Source organism: Oncorhynchus clarkii, unplaced genomic scaffold (genome assembly GCF_045791955.1).
Source record: "Oncorhynchus clarkii lewisi isolate Uvic-CL-2024 unplaced genomic scaffold, UVic_Ocla_1.0 unplaced_contig_6757_pilon_pilon, whole genome shotgun sequence".
In the NCBI taxonomy this organism is placed as follows: domain Eukaryota; kingdom Metazoa; phylum Chordata; class Actinopteri; order Salmoniformes; family Salmonidae; genus Oncorhynchus; species Oncorhynchus clarkii.
In genome coordinates, this window is record NW_027261001.1 from 195,163 (window position 1) to 209,424 (window position 14,262).

At 45.6% G+C, this 14,262-nt stretch overlaps 2 protein-coding genes across 4 annotated transcripts in view; one reads left to right on the top strand and one right to left on the bottom strand.

The window, feature by feature from the left end:
* LOC139403124 (calcium uptake protein 3, mitochondrial-like) overlaps window positions 1-8,493 on the bottom strand; it is a 45,721-nt gene extending 37,228 nt beyond the window's left edge. For 2 of the 3 annotated variants that reach the window (XM_071146836.1, XM_071146835.1), the window contains exons 1-4: window positions 8,227-8,484; window positions 5,477-5,624; window positions 4,035-4,066; window positions 2,909-2,987 (exon numbers count right to left, since the gene is read on the bottom strand). In XM_071146836.1, coding sequence (XP_071002937.1) covers window positions 2,909-2,987; window positions 4,035-4,066; window positions 5,477-5,624; window positions 8,227-8,367 — 400 coding nt within the window. In that variant the 5' untranslated portion in view covers window positions 8,368-8,484. Of the gene's footprint in view, window positions 1-2,908; window positions 2,988-4,034; window positions 4,067-5,476; window positions 5,625-8,226 lie in introns of all 3 variants that reach the window. The other variant, XM_071146834.1, reaches the window with a different exon arrangement.
* A 2,842-nt stretch (window positions 8,494-11,335) lies between these two features.
* Window positions 11,336-13,469, top strand: LOC139403127 (fibroblast growth factor 20-like). The gene is made up of 3 exons (XM_071146840.1): window positions 11,336-11,612; window positions 12,121-12,224; window positions 13,224-13,469. Exons 1-3 carry the CDS (start codon window positions 11,336-11,338, stop codon window positions 13,467-13,469), a joined length of 627 nt encoding a protein of 208 aa, XP_071002941.1.
* The last annotated feature ends 793 nt before the right edge of the window (window positions 13,470-14,262 follow it).

Below are 14,262 nucleotides of genomic sequence, written 5' to 3' on the forward strand. Positions count from 1 at the left end.
CAGAGCCTCCATCGACGGTCATCAATCCAGAGCCTCCATCGACGGTCATCAATCCAGAGCCTCCAGCGACGGTCATCAATCCAGAGCCCCCAGCAGGGGTTCTCAGTTCAGAGCCTACCGCGACGATCTACGGTCCGGAGCCTCCGGCGACGATCCACGCACCAGAGCCGCCTTGGATAAAGACATATCTGCGAGCGGAGTGGGTACTTCGCCCTGCACCGTAGCTGCCCCCGACGGTAGATGCACAACCGGACCCTCTCCTATTGAGTCAGGTTTTGCGGTCGGAGTCCGCACCTTTGGTGGGGGGGGGGGGGGGGGGGGGTACTGTCATGCCCTGACCTTAGAGAGCTGTTCATTCTCTATGTTAGTTGGGGCGTGATAGTGACTAGGGTGGGTCATCTAGGTGAATTGTACTTCTGTGGTGGCCTGATATGGTTCCCAATCAAAGGCAGCTGTTTATCATTGTCTCTGATTGGGGATCATATTTAGGTAGCCATTTCCTTAATTGTGATTTGTGGGATCTTATCTTTAGTTAGTTGCCTGTGTGCACACCAGTAGCTTCACATTTCGTTTGTGCTTTATTGTTTTGTTTGGTGAGTTTCAGTTTATTAAAATATGTGGAACCCTACGCACGCTGCGCCTTGGTCTACTCCTTTCAACGAACATGACAGGAGGAGAGGAGAAAGAGAGGGGTAGAGGGAGGAGAGGAGAGAGAGAGGGGTAGTGGGAAGAGAGAGAGAGGGATAAAGGGAGGAGAGGAGAGGGAGAGGGGTAGAGGGAGGAGAGGAGAAAGAGAGAGGTAGAGGGAGGAGAGGAGAGAGAGAGGGGTAGAGGGAGGAGAGGAGAGAGAGGGGTAGAGGGTTTAGAGAGAGAAAGGGGTAGAGGGAGGAGAGGAGAGAGAGAGGGGTAAGGGAGGAGAGGAGAGAGAGAGAGAGGGGTAGAGGAAGGAGAAGAAAGAGAGAGGGGTAAGGGAGGAGAGGAGAGAGGTGTAGAGGGAGGAGAGGTACATAATTGAGAGAGGTTTATATTTAGCTTCCTGGTTGGGGAAGGCAGTACGGCGTGCTGCTGAGCGTGTTATAATTATCACCGTGGGGAATCAACAGCCGTGTGATTCCACTGTTACGTACTCCACAAGCAATTGCTTTAATTGCGACCGGGTCCCTGCCTCTCTCTCGAACAGTATCCATCTCTCTCTCTCTCGTACAGTATGTCTCTCTCTCTGTGGTACAGTACACGTCTTATTAATGTTTGTGATTCATTTTCACTGTTTAAATTTTTATGTTGGAGAGGATGGATGGAGGGCAGAAGGCTCTGCTGTTGGAAGAGAGCTGCTGCATGTTTCTAGAGGAATGGAGGAGAGGGTGAAGAGGAGAAGAGAGAGGAGGAGAAGAGAGGAGGGGCGGGGAGGGGAGGGAAAGCATTGGATGGAGCAAAGAGAGGGAAATGAAAGGTGGAGAAAGAAAGGGGGAGGAAAACAGAGAAGAGGAGGGATAAAGAAAGAGAGGGTGACAAGGAAAATAGGAGAGGGAACTGAGGGGAGAGGTGGAGAAGAGAAGAGGGTGAGAAGAGAGGAAAGTATAGGATGAGAGGATGGCATGGGAAGAGCAGAGAGAGTGATTCTATTTTTAGGGTTTACCAGGGCGACCGTAAGGTGACCACAGGGGGGACCGGCCCCGGCTTAGAGGAACCACACTGTGACCAGAGCCTGTACAGCTAGACACACCACAACACTATCACTGTCATACAGCCTGTAGCATTATGACATCATGTATAGCACTGTCACAGTCACACAGCCTGTAGCATTATGACATCATGTAGCACTGTCACAGTCACACAGCCTGTAGCATTATGACATCATGTAGCACTGTCACAGTCACACAGCCTGTACCATTATGACATCATGTAGCCCTGTCACAATCACACAGCCTGTAGCATTATGACATCATGTAGCACTGTCACTGTCATACATCCTGTAGCATTATGATATCATGTAGCACTGTCTCTGTCATACAGCCTATAGCATTATGACATCATGTAGTTCTGTCACTGTCATACAGCCTGGACTAGATACACCAAGACACACTGCACCACTTTTACTGTAGCTATGACAGGTTTGTAACTATGACAGGTCTGTAGCTATGACAGGTCTGTAGCTATGACTGGTCTGTAGCTATGACTGGTCTGTAGCTATGACTGGACTGTAGCTATGACAGGTTTGTAGCTATGACAGGTTTGTAGCTATGACAGGTCTGTAGCTATGACTGGACTGTAGCTATGACAGGTTTGTAGCTATGACAGGTTTGTAGCTATGACAGGTCTGTAGCTATGACTGGTCTGTAGCTATGACTGGACTGTAGCTATGACTGGTCTGTAGCTATGACAGGTCTGTAGCTATGACTGGACTGTAGCTATGACAGGTTTGTAGCTATGGCTGGTCTGTAGCTATGACAGGACTGTAGCTATGACTGATCTGTAGCTATGACTGGTCTGTAGCTATGACTGGACTGTAGCTATGACTGGACTGTAGCTATGACAGGTCTGTAGCTATGACTGGACTGTAGCTATGACTGGTCTGTAGCTATGACTGGACTGTAGCTATGACTGGACTGTAGGTATGACAGGACTGTAGCAATGACTGGACTGTAGCTATGACTGGTCTGTAGCTATTACTGGTCTGTACATGACATTCCATGAGTTTAACTATATAAGTGCTTACTCTCTCAGATAACATGCTATTCATTGTGTGTGTGCATGTGTGAGTGCCTGTTGTGTGTGTGAGAGCGTGCGTGTGTGTGTATGTTTGCACTAGCCCAAGGTGCCTTTGCCATGCGTAATTGTGTGTGAAGTCAGTCACACACACACACACACAATCCATTACGAGGTACACAGATGTTCCTTTAGTCCCTACCTCGTTCCCGTAGGTTCCGGAACAGTTTGGACGTTCCCTGCCACACCGCTGGAGTATCTCCCAAGATCTTCTCCAGTTCCTGATGTCAACAGAGACAACGCTATGAGTCTCCACAGACACACACCACTCCATGTCCACAATCACACCCTTTTCCCTACATAGTCTACTACTAGTCACCAAAGCCCTATGGGCCCTGTTCAAAAGTAGTGCATTGTTCATTAATTTAACTAGGCTAGTCAGTTAAGAACAAATTCTTATTTTCAATGACGGCCCAGTGACGGCCCTTGTTCAGGGGCAGGACAACAGGTTTGTAGCTCTGGGATTTGAACTTGCAACCTTTCGGTTACTAATCCAATGCTCTAACCACTAGGCTATCCTGCTGCCCTAAATAGGGAATAGGGTATATAGGGGAGAGGGAATAGGGTGTCATTTGAGATGCAGCCATGACTTTAACCTTTAGAAGTGTCACTGTCTAACTAGAACATACAAACATGCTATGCTGTTGCTTCATGTTAGGAACAGATGTGGGATCTTAATTTGATCACCCTGTCGCAGGAGAACATCCACACTAAAATTTCAGATTTGATTTTCCCTTACGAAAAATAAACTGACCATTAATTATAATCCACATAATAATTCACAATTCCTGTTGCTGCAGGATTATTTCCTGCTGTAGCAAACTGGTTCAAATTAAGATCCTACATCTGCAGTAGCTTGTATATGATAGCATGCTTCCAAGTCAATTGCTGCAATACTATGGCAGTGGGGTGGCAGGTAGCCTGGAGGTTAGGAGCGTTGGGCCAGTAACCGAAAGGTCGCTGGTTTGAATCTCCTAGCCGACTAGGTGAAAATGTACCCTTGAGCAAGGCACTTAACTGTAATTGCTCCTGTAAGTCACTCTGGATAAGAGAGTATGCTGAATGACTAAAGTGTGAATAGGGAAGATGGCTATTCTGTATATGTACGGTTGACAGCTAGCTGTTAACTAATCATAAATAGCCCTGTTTAAAACATTCAATATTAATATGTTTTAAATATACAGTTTATCATACATTACATGTATAGGTAGGAACAGGAGTTTTATAGCATAGCTCTTCATCAACAAAAATACTAACTGTTCTCAGACCTGTTTAGTGAGGGACATCCACGGCTTCTTGTCTGGAGGAAAGAGAGAGAGGGAAAGAGATAGAGAGAGAGCAAGTGAGAGAGAGAGTGAGAGAGAGACAGAGAGACAGAGATAGAGAGACAGAGAGAGAGAGACAGAAAGTGTGTGAGAGAAAGAGAGAGAGAAAGTGAGAGAGAGACAGAGAGAGAGGCAGAGAGAGAGACAGAGAGCGAGACAGAGACAGGGAGAGACAGAGAGAGACAGAGAGAGAGAGAGAGAGAGAGAGAAAGAGAGAGAGCATAACGGAGTGTGTGTGGGCTGGATCAGATAACATCAGTATGAGGGGTTCCATAGTCATAATAACACATCCATACACTGTCACCATAGACCTATTACAAGGCCATAAAGTGCCCTCTGCTTTGCTTTGTACTGTAGCCCTGTGTCTGTCTGGGGCAATGTTCTAGTAAAAGTGCAGATTTGTTTTGGTCTTTATAAAGGGGTGGTCTAATTCAACCTCAAAGGAAACATTAGGTGGCCTCTGACACACACACACACACACACACACACACACACACACACACACACACACACACACACACACACACACACACACACACACACACACACACACACAGACACACACACACACACACACACACCACACACACACACACTTTAAAAGCCCCATCTATCCCATTCTCAGTGGGGAGTCTGGTCCGTGTGCTGTGTGACAGCATTAACCATCAGACTAAACAGTGTTACACACGCCCGTATCTTCTGAGGTCCACTGGCTATGAGCAATCTGTTAAGAAACCTCCCAAAACAGAGGCATTACACTGGCAGAGGGAGTAAAACAAACCATGGGCCGTTCCCACTGAAATCCTCACTGGGCTGTGAGCGCCTTCTCTTTCTCTCATAACAGCCGGCGAAATGTCAGCTTCTAGGGTTTGTGGAAATTCATTCAACTCTCAATCTGCTTTGTCAGGATGATTATATGATTATATTCAATGGTGGTTTATTAATAGAAAACTTGTGTATTTTTTACTGAATTTTTTGCCAAAAAATCATCATATCCACAAAGCAGCTCAAGTAGGAGTGCTGATCTAGGATCAGTTTGGATTTAGATCATAATGAACAGGATTATATGGACAGATCCTAGATCAGCACTCATACTCTGAGAGGCTTTGTGGATACGGGCCCTGGTCTCTATATGCAGAGCTATTTAAGCCATGCAGAACATTATAGATCACAAAACATAACAGATAAAAAGAAAATTCACTTCGATATGAACTGCATAGAGCTAGTGAAACTATTATTTTCTAATGGGCACCAATTTGGATCTGGAAGGTCGGTAAAACACATTCCAGGTTAGAAATCATCATGGAACTTTTGGAGCCAAGATGGAGGGCCAGTTTCCCAAAATAGCATCATAAATATGGTAACTGTGTCCTGGTAGTACATACTCCGGGGCTCGCTCATGGTGACAGACTCGATGAAGTTCTGTGGGGTCATGTAGAGCTGTCCCTCATATTCCACTGAGCTGAACAGACGGAAGCGCTGCTCGTGGGACGACATGTACACGTCTCCTTCCTCAAAGTCAAACGGCCGCGTCTGGCAACACACAAACAGACAAACAAACTGGTTGGTTTTGCTGATGGACAATTTTCAATGCAATGCACTGTGGACTTGAGCATTTTGAAACCGTACTGTTATATCTTTCTGCCTGGGCCTAAGGGTGAAGAAATAAAAACGAGCCTTTCTTTCTCAGCGATTCTCTCTCTCTTCCTGTCTCTCGCTCCCTCCTTCTCTATGAGAGCTGTGCAAGAGAAATCAAATATCACCCTCTACCTGGCAAGCAGCCCTCTAATCAATACTCTAGCCAGGAGCCAGAAGCAAACAGCTCCTCTAGAAAGACAATACTGATACTACTCCTCTCACTGTCTCTCGAAGATGCCAGCTAAACCAGCACATTTCAACTTTCTTTACTACACTATCCCTCTTTCTTTCTCCCGAGCACCCTCTCTCCTTCTCTCCATCCTTCTATCATCGCTGTAATAGAGAAATCAAATATCACCGTCCACCTGGCAAGACCAAGCAATCCTACAAGCAATGGGCTACTAACGAGAAAGTCTCAACAACAGCCTCGCTGTTGAACAGAATAGTATCTCTTCTAGCGAGACAACACTGCTCACACACTGTCTTCTCGAAGATGCCAGCTGAACCATTACCGTGTCCTTGCTTTGGATGTATTCGAAGCGGCATATTTATTTGGGTCTCTCTGTCTATAATTAGATCCACCTCTGGCTCTTTCACACAAGGCATTGAGGGAAAGACAGCTTGCCTGATTAAAATACACCAAAGTGCAACTGCGCAAAGAAAAAGCAACGACTTCTTGGGTTGTAATTAGAAAAGGGTATAAATAACAAACTAACTCTGCCGTGCCTGACGGGAGGAAACGATGAACAGAGGTTTTCTACTTTCCGCTGGAGCCCAATTTGCATACAGATTCATTCATAAAGCTTTCATGAGGAGTTTGTGTTAAGGGATTTTTTTTCTCCTCCAAAGGAATTAATTGAATGGATAGAAATGGAAGGAAATTTCCCCAGAGAAGGGTAGAAGAAGAAGTCACTTCCTGGTTTGACTTCAGGGATTTTGGATGGATTTGACCCCCCCTGGCCCTCTAACTCTGATTAATGCTCTGGGTTAATTCACTAGTACTTCATATTTCTGATAAATTAATAAATATGTCCACCATTCCAACCATTCCATCACACTGTGGCATGCATTCCAACCATTCCATCACACTGTGGCATGCATTCCAACCATTCCATCACACTGTGGCATGCATTCCAACCATTCCATCACACTGTGGCATGCATTCCAACCATTCCATCACACTGTGGCATGCATTCCAACCATTCCATCACACTGTGGCATGCATTCCAACCATTCCATCACACTGTGGCATGCATTCCAACCATTCCATCACACTGTGGCATGCATTCCAACCATTCCATCACACTTTGGCATGCATTCCAACCATTCCATCACACTGTGGCATGCATTCCAACCATTCCATCACACTGTGGCATGCATTCCAACCATTCCATCACACTGTGGCATGCATTCCAACCATTCCATCACACTGTGGCATGCATTCCAACCATTCCATCACACTGTGGCATGCATTCCAACCATTCCATCACACTGTGGCATGCATTCCAACCATTCCATCACACTGTGGCATGCATTCCAACCATTCCATCACACTGTGGCATGCATTCCAACCATTCCATCACACTGTGGCATGCATTCCAAGAGGTAAATGTCAATGTCTCCAATGGAACTTTAATATTTACCCCAACAGTGCCTTATCAAGCAGAATTAGGCCTACACACAAATCAGTAAAAGGCATATGTCTGTAACCTACATGCATGTTTAAGTAATCAAATAAAAGTCAAGAGAATTCAATCAACAGATCTTAAAACCTCAATAGAAAATGGTGTTTTAAGTACCCATATAAGGGCATGTAAAAAAAATATCCTAACAGAGTCATCCAGACCATGAGAACCAAAATATGATATCCTCCCACAAGTGGGGATGATTTGAAATACTTGGTTGTTTACATGTACTTTCCATTACCAATTAAGTTGGTCATGCTATAAGAAATAACGAGCATATGTTTACAATAAAATTACAATAAAAAATCCATGTTTATTATTTTGTTAGGAAGTGTAAGAACAGTCGTTGGCAGTGAAGCCTCCTTTGCCGTAACTACGTCAAAGGGGCACGCGCGTGTCATTTCAGCACCGTCTCGAGCGGAGAGCGCCCTTCCTTCTCCAGTGTGCCTCGATATCATCTCTGGAAAAACTGGGCCTAATGTTTCCGTTGTACAGTAGAGAAATGACACAATTTATCCGCTCTGCGAAAAATGTAACTAGTAGCCTACTAGGCTAGTCATAAGTCTGTGGTTTCCAAACAACATTTCAAAAGAAGAACATATTACTAAAACACATTGAAATAGGCGCTGCGCTTCTCGAATTCTCAGATCACGCTCACCCACTTAGGCTATAACACATTCATGGCAAGAATGCCTTTGACAGTTTGTATTCTGTCAACATACGAATACTTTTCGGGGACAAGAGTACTCGCTGCGTGGCATTTTTCATAGACTATCTTGTCATAGCACATAGTGTAAATTAGAAGCCTATACCTTTTGCTGTGCTTCTACAGCGGAAAGGACAGGGAGCAGGTCGCGGCCACTGAAGCGATATCCCATCCTCTTCCTGCATCTTTGACTGTACATGTCGTTGTAAAAATAAAATGCCACCGCTCCCCCGGTTGCGAAACACATCCCAACAGCTAGGCATCTCTGTGTCCTACCTCCGGTAGTCGTCTGAGCGCCGAGGAGCTCGTTTCTCGGAGCGGACCAGACATTTAACCTGTTTACGATTGAAGCCAGTCTGCGAAAAGCGGCCATTGTTGTTGCTATGATGAGAGTATTGAAGGATAAACGTATTCTCACTCCTCGCGAGATGTGGATCATATTCTCGCTCTGATTCACTGGAGTTTGGGATGCTGCGGCTCTGATCGAAGTTCGGATTTGAACCAGCCGCCAAAACAGATGGATATGATGCTCCAATGGGTTTGGGACAGAATAAGGTGCTTATTTCTGAATCTTTGTGAATTATATACATAGTTGTGTTACTATTCTAATTAGAAGCCAATATTTTTTACATTCAGGAGAATCAGGACGCATGCAAATTTTGACAAGCCCTATTCACACGAATGGCAAGAGACTGCAAATAAAACATAATGTAGACTAGTAATAGGTCGTTTCTCTGTTGGCTATTATATGGTCCCGAGTGTTGGGGCAAAGTTAAGAAAAGTATTCATAAAAAAATGTGTATTTATTGCAAATCGTGATCATGTTGTTTCATCATGATGTTACACAATAACTTCTTACAGCTGGATCAAGTACGTTTCGAAGTAAGACAGATATTAAGAGTACAAAGATTGCTGCATGCGACTTACTCCCTTGGCTATACACTAATGCTTTATATATCAACGTTAAGCCGATGGGTTCTTCAAGTTCCCTTTGATGCCTGCAACCACCTGGTCATGCAAAGGCCTGTGTGGTTTTCTCCCCACTCCCATTATATATATATATATATCAAACAACACTGCATTTACTCTGCACGGAGCTCCACAATGTGCAGTGGGAAGATCTTTCAATGTGACCCTGGAAACAATTCATCTAATGCCAATGTCATCAGGAAATGTGGCACGTAATTGACGTCTTCATTGTTGCGCATCGATCCGCGCGCGCATATTGATTGATCGCTTCTGCGCCGCGCGCATCGATTTTGTTTCAAGGTATTTTTTGGGGAAATCATAAATACTAATGAGCCCTGGGAACCCAACAGGGAGAGAAAGGTCCCCGGAGAGAGATGTTGATGAATCACCTATGTGTGGAAATGGTCACTAGGTCATTTGCAACCAGTCGATTCCCAGGCCCAGGCAGATGCATTGCACGCGCTGCTGCCCTGTACCCTATCAGTTAGACTCAGGTCACTGGCTGCCTCCCCGGTACCCTATTCTCCCAGGCCAGAATCAATTCAGTGCAATACATGTTAGGGCATAGGCCTATACACTGGAGACTATCTGTACATGTAGGCTCGCTAATATGGGCAAAGTGGCTTGAACTATTTGATGCGCTGGTAGGCTACCATATTGTCCCATGCTCCAAATCAATCGAATACAATAGTCTACACAGGGATAGTGTTATTCATCGTATACACAACAGGCTATTTGCAAACGTTTATAATGTTGGAAAAGTGGCTTGAACTATTGTGTTGTATTTCTGGGGGAACTCTCGGTGACGGTGTCAGGTAACCGCGGCCTATCTGGGTATTTTGAAGCTCTAGGTTCAAACAGGTTTCTACCTCCAAGTTCCCCCTGACTGTTGTTGGTCCCCTTACAAGATCTCTCAACTTTGATCGCTCTGGTCTTTGATTCCTATGCTCTTTAAGACCACAATTAAGAAGAGCGTGTTCAAAGAGGCCAGGAGATCAGTGGAAGATTGACAGTCAAGTGATGCAGTTTGCACAGATGTGCGGCGGGTTCTGTTTCTAAACACGCCGCGGAACAGCCGCTGGATTACATAAAACAAGCGCGGCAATAAATCAACATCTGTGCGCGAAAATGACGCACAAGAAGGGGACGTTTTTCTCTCACCCGCAGCAGCAAATGACTGCACCTGAGTCACTCGAGCCGTAGGGTTATAAAGCGTTTAGGATGATAGTAATTATCTACCGTATGAACACGTGCGCGCACGCACCCATATACACACAATAGAAACACAAACACACACCCCCTTAACACACACTGCTGCAGATTATTTATTTGTGGAGAACATAACACTCCTGACAGTCAGTGCAATTGTCAACTCAAAGCACCGCCTCGCATCCCCTGGTCTTGTTCTGTTCTCCCCTCCCTCCCCCCTCCCTCCCATCCATTGCCTCTCCACCTGCCATACGTCTTTGACACCCCCCCCCCCCACACACACACACACTCACTCACACACACACACTCACACACACCTCTTCACTGGCTGCACTCGCCTAGTGCACCAAACCACTTGGAGCCAGCCAGGGAAGCCGTAGTGTTCTGTACATAGGCTACTGCGCATTCCCCTGCGACACCATAGAGAAAACCTCCTTGATTCACACGGCGTTTTATTAAAGGACCAACTCTCATTGACTTCTCTCTCACTTGTTCTCCTTTCAAATCGCTTACAGTACTTTTCATAATCCATCTACGGGATGATGATAATCGGCGATGCAGATGAAACTGAACATCAAAGGTGTGAGGACGGTCAAGGATCAAGGAGTTATGTTTCAAAAATAAATCTATAAAGCGTCTCATTAGCATACGGCAAGAGGGAATTTACATACGGAATATATTTAAAGTGGCGCTCCTCTCACGCTCGCACTCTTCATTTGCAGAACGCAGTGAGCACGAGCAGAGCACTCACCCGGCAACCGCATCAACGACTGCGAGGGGAGGAAAACCCGGACGAACAAACAGAGCAAAGGGGAGTAGCCCGAGGTCGAGAGAGGAGAGCATGTGCTGAACTGAGGATAAACGGATAATATGCGGATGTAAATAAAACGCGCACTTGCAAGAGAGAGAAAAAACGCATTTGGTGACTGCGCCAAAAACACACATTCACTCAGGAGGATCCCTCTTTCAGGAGCACAGTACGTTAACTTTTCTACCCGGTTCAAGGCGGCTGGTTGTGAAGCGTGGTGGTTTTTGTGATGGGGGCAGTGGGCGAGGTGGGTACATTTTCCTTGCACGGCCTGGATAGCTTCGGACACGGATCGCATTTTGTCCTGACGCCCGCTGGGGACACCCCCGGACTGATGAGCGAGCACCTGGTGTCGGCCGAGAGGTTGTCGCGGAGCACGCCGTCGGATCTGACGCATCTGAAGGGGATTCTACGGAGGAGGCAGCTGTACTGCAGGACCGGGTTCCACCTCGAGATACTGCCCGATGGCACAGTGCAAGGCACCAGGAAAGACCATAGCAGATTTGGTAAGGCATTAGAAAATATTTCGGCGCAATAATGCAGTTATTATACAGTTATGGCAGTAGTATAAGGTGTATAATGATCATTGTTATTCTTAGTATTCTGAATATGATTCTGAATAGACGAATTATATTTATATTATGAATATTATAATGTTATGATTATGGACACATATACCTATTGCATCCTGTCTAATCTATAATGTGTGCATGTGTTTTTGTACCATAGTTACTATTTCAGACACCCCATAATATGTTCGCACATATTGCAACACAATTCATTTCCCCAAGGGAGATTAGATTGGCAGAATTTCTTTACCTTTCCTAACTGACCTTCTTATCAGCAAGATAGCAAATAATGCCTACTGATAACAGCTTCCATGATAGACATAAGAGTATGAATTCAGTACTAAGCGTTGAATAATATATCCCTCAATGACTGGCTGAACTTGTGACTTGTGCCATCATAATATGTGATGTTAATCTAATGGTGTCCTTCTGGTTTGATGAGCAGGTATTTTGGAGTTCATCAGCTTGGCTGTGGGGATGGTGAGCATCCGTGGGGTGGACAGTGGATTATACCTGGGCATGAACAGCAAGGGAGACCTCTACGGCTCTGTAAGTATTTACATTGGTATATAGCCTACATGCTGCCTACAAACACCCTTCATACTGCCTTCATATTCTCGTCATACTGCCTAATGCATACCTACTGAATACAATACACCCTTCACACTGCCTACATATACCCTTCGTACTGCCTGCACACTGCCTTCATACTGCATGCATACCTACTGAATACAATACACCCTTCACACTGCCTACATATACCCTTCGTACTGCCTGCACACTGCCTTCATACTGCATGCATACCTACTGAATACAATACACCCTTCATACTGCCTACATATACCCTTCATACTGCCTGCACACTGCCTACATATACCCTTCATACTGCCTGCATACTGCCTACATATACCCTTCATACTGCCTGCAAACTGCCTACATATACCCTTCATACTGGCTTCATATACTCTTCATACTGCCTACATATACCCTTCATACTGCCTGCATACAGCCTACATATACACTTCATACTGCCTGCTTACTGCCTACATATACCCTTCATACTGCCTACATATACCCTTCATACTGACTGCATACTGCCTACATATACCCTCCATAGTGCCTGCATACAGCCTACATATACCCTTCATACTGCCTACTGCATACCCACTGCCTACATATACCCATCATACTGCCTACATAAAGTCTACATAGACTGATAAACTGTAGTCTACATATGATGTGTCTTGTATTCAGTGCTGCTCTCCATTCTCATGGGCATCTCTGTGTAGGAGGTGATAACAGAGGTTACTATTCAGCATCAACTGAAAGAGAGAATTCCTCTGCCTCCTCTGTTGTCCTGTTAATCTGGGAGGGTGATAAGATATGACCAACCAGCAGGTGGCACACATTTTGTTCTGCAAGGAAGTGTGTATTTGTGTGTGAGCATTGACACTGAGATGACACTGCTCTGTTGTGTAACATTTCACTAATCACCTCTCCCCCCCCCCCCCTTTCTCTGTCTCCCTCTCTCTCTCTCTCTCTCTCTAGGAGAAGCTGACAGCCGAGTGCGTGTTCCGGGAGCAGTTTGAGGAGAACTGGTACAACACGTACTCATCCAACCTCTACAGACACGGTGACCGGGGAGCGCACTACTTCGTGGCGCTCAACAAGGACGGCACGTCCAGGGACGGTGCCCGCTCCCGGCGACACCAGCGCTTCACCCACTTCCTGCCCAGGCCCGTAGATCCCGACCGTGTACCCGAACTCTACAGAGAGGTCCTGGGCCACAGCTGAGACCCGGTGGGAGTGTGTTGGTCCCTGCGGCGCTACACACCCAGCACACTGCACCGTGACTCTCAGTACTCTCCTATGAAGGGTCTGCATATCGTCAGTCTCCCTATGGCTTCCTATGGAAACAAAATGGAGGAAAGGTCGCTTGGGGGTTGTGGGGTGGATAGCAAATATGTGTGAAGCCTGGCCTTGCGGTCCCCGAAAATGGGTCAAGGCCGGTGCAGCCCCAGGAGAAAGGAGTACAGGAGTTTAATAGGGGCTTTTTGGCCAAAAGAGAGGCTGGCCTGGTGGCCATCTTTGTTTTGAGCATCGTGTTGGAAGGTGAATGGATCACCTCCAGAGCTGCTGATGTCATCTTTCCGGATGGTTCTTCTTCACCACCCCCTGAGTGGCTTCTGACATTCTGATTGGTCAATCTATCTGTAGTGAAATGGGAGTAGGAGAAGAAGAGTGGATGGTCCTCCAGCGGAGTGTAGACTTTGTGTTCTTCTGTGGTACCCCAAGGTGGACTGTTTTGACGAAACACTCTAGAAGATTTGTGAAGGAATTCTGTTCTGAACCTTCCGTAACTGCATTCTATTCCCTGACACGAGCATGGACGAGAAAAAAAGACTTACAAAATAACCTTAGCCTGTTTCAGTTTTTTTAATTTATGCATTTTTCTGGGACATATATTTATTTTATATATTTATTTATTTTGAGAATATATTTTTTACAGGTATATATAAGATATTAAAAATAAGCCATCAGAGATGTATTTTGTGCCACTGTGTAAAGTACTGCATTTGACATGTCC

Bases quoted from the DNA above. Each gene is read 5' to 3' on its own strand.
- LOC139403127 (XM_071146840.1), top strand. From the start codon at position 11,336: ATGGGGGCAGTGGGCGAGGTGGGTACATTTTCCTTGCACGGCCTGGAT. The intron at 11,613-12,120 runs GTAAGGCATTAG...TTTGATGAGCAG, and splicing joins GAAAGACCATAGCAGATTTG to GTATTTTGGAGTTCATCAGC. The intron at 12,225-13,223 runs GTAAGTATTTAC...CTCTCTCTCTAG, and splicing joins AGGGAGACCTCTACGGCTCT to GAGAAGCTGACAGCCGAGTG.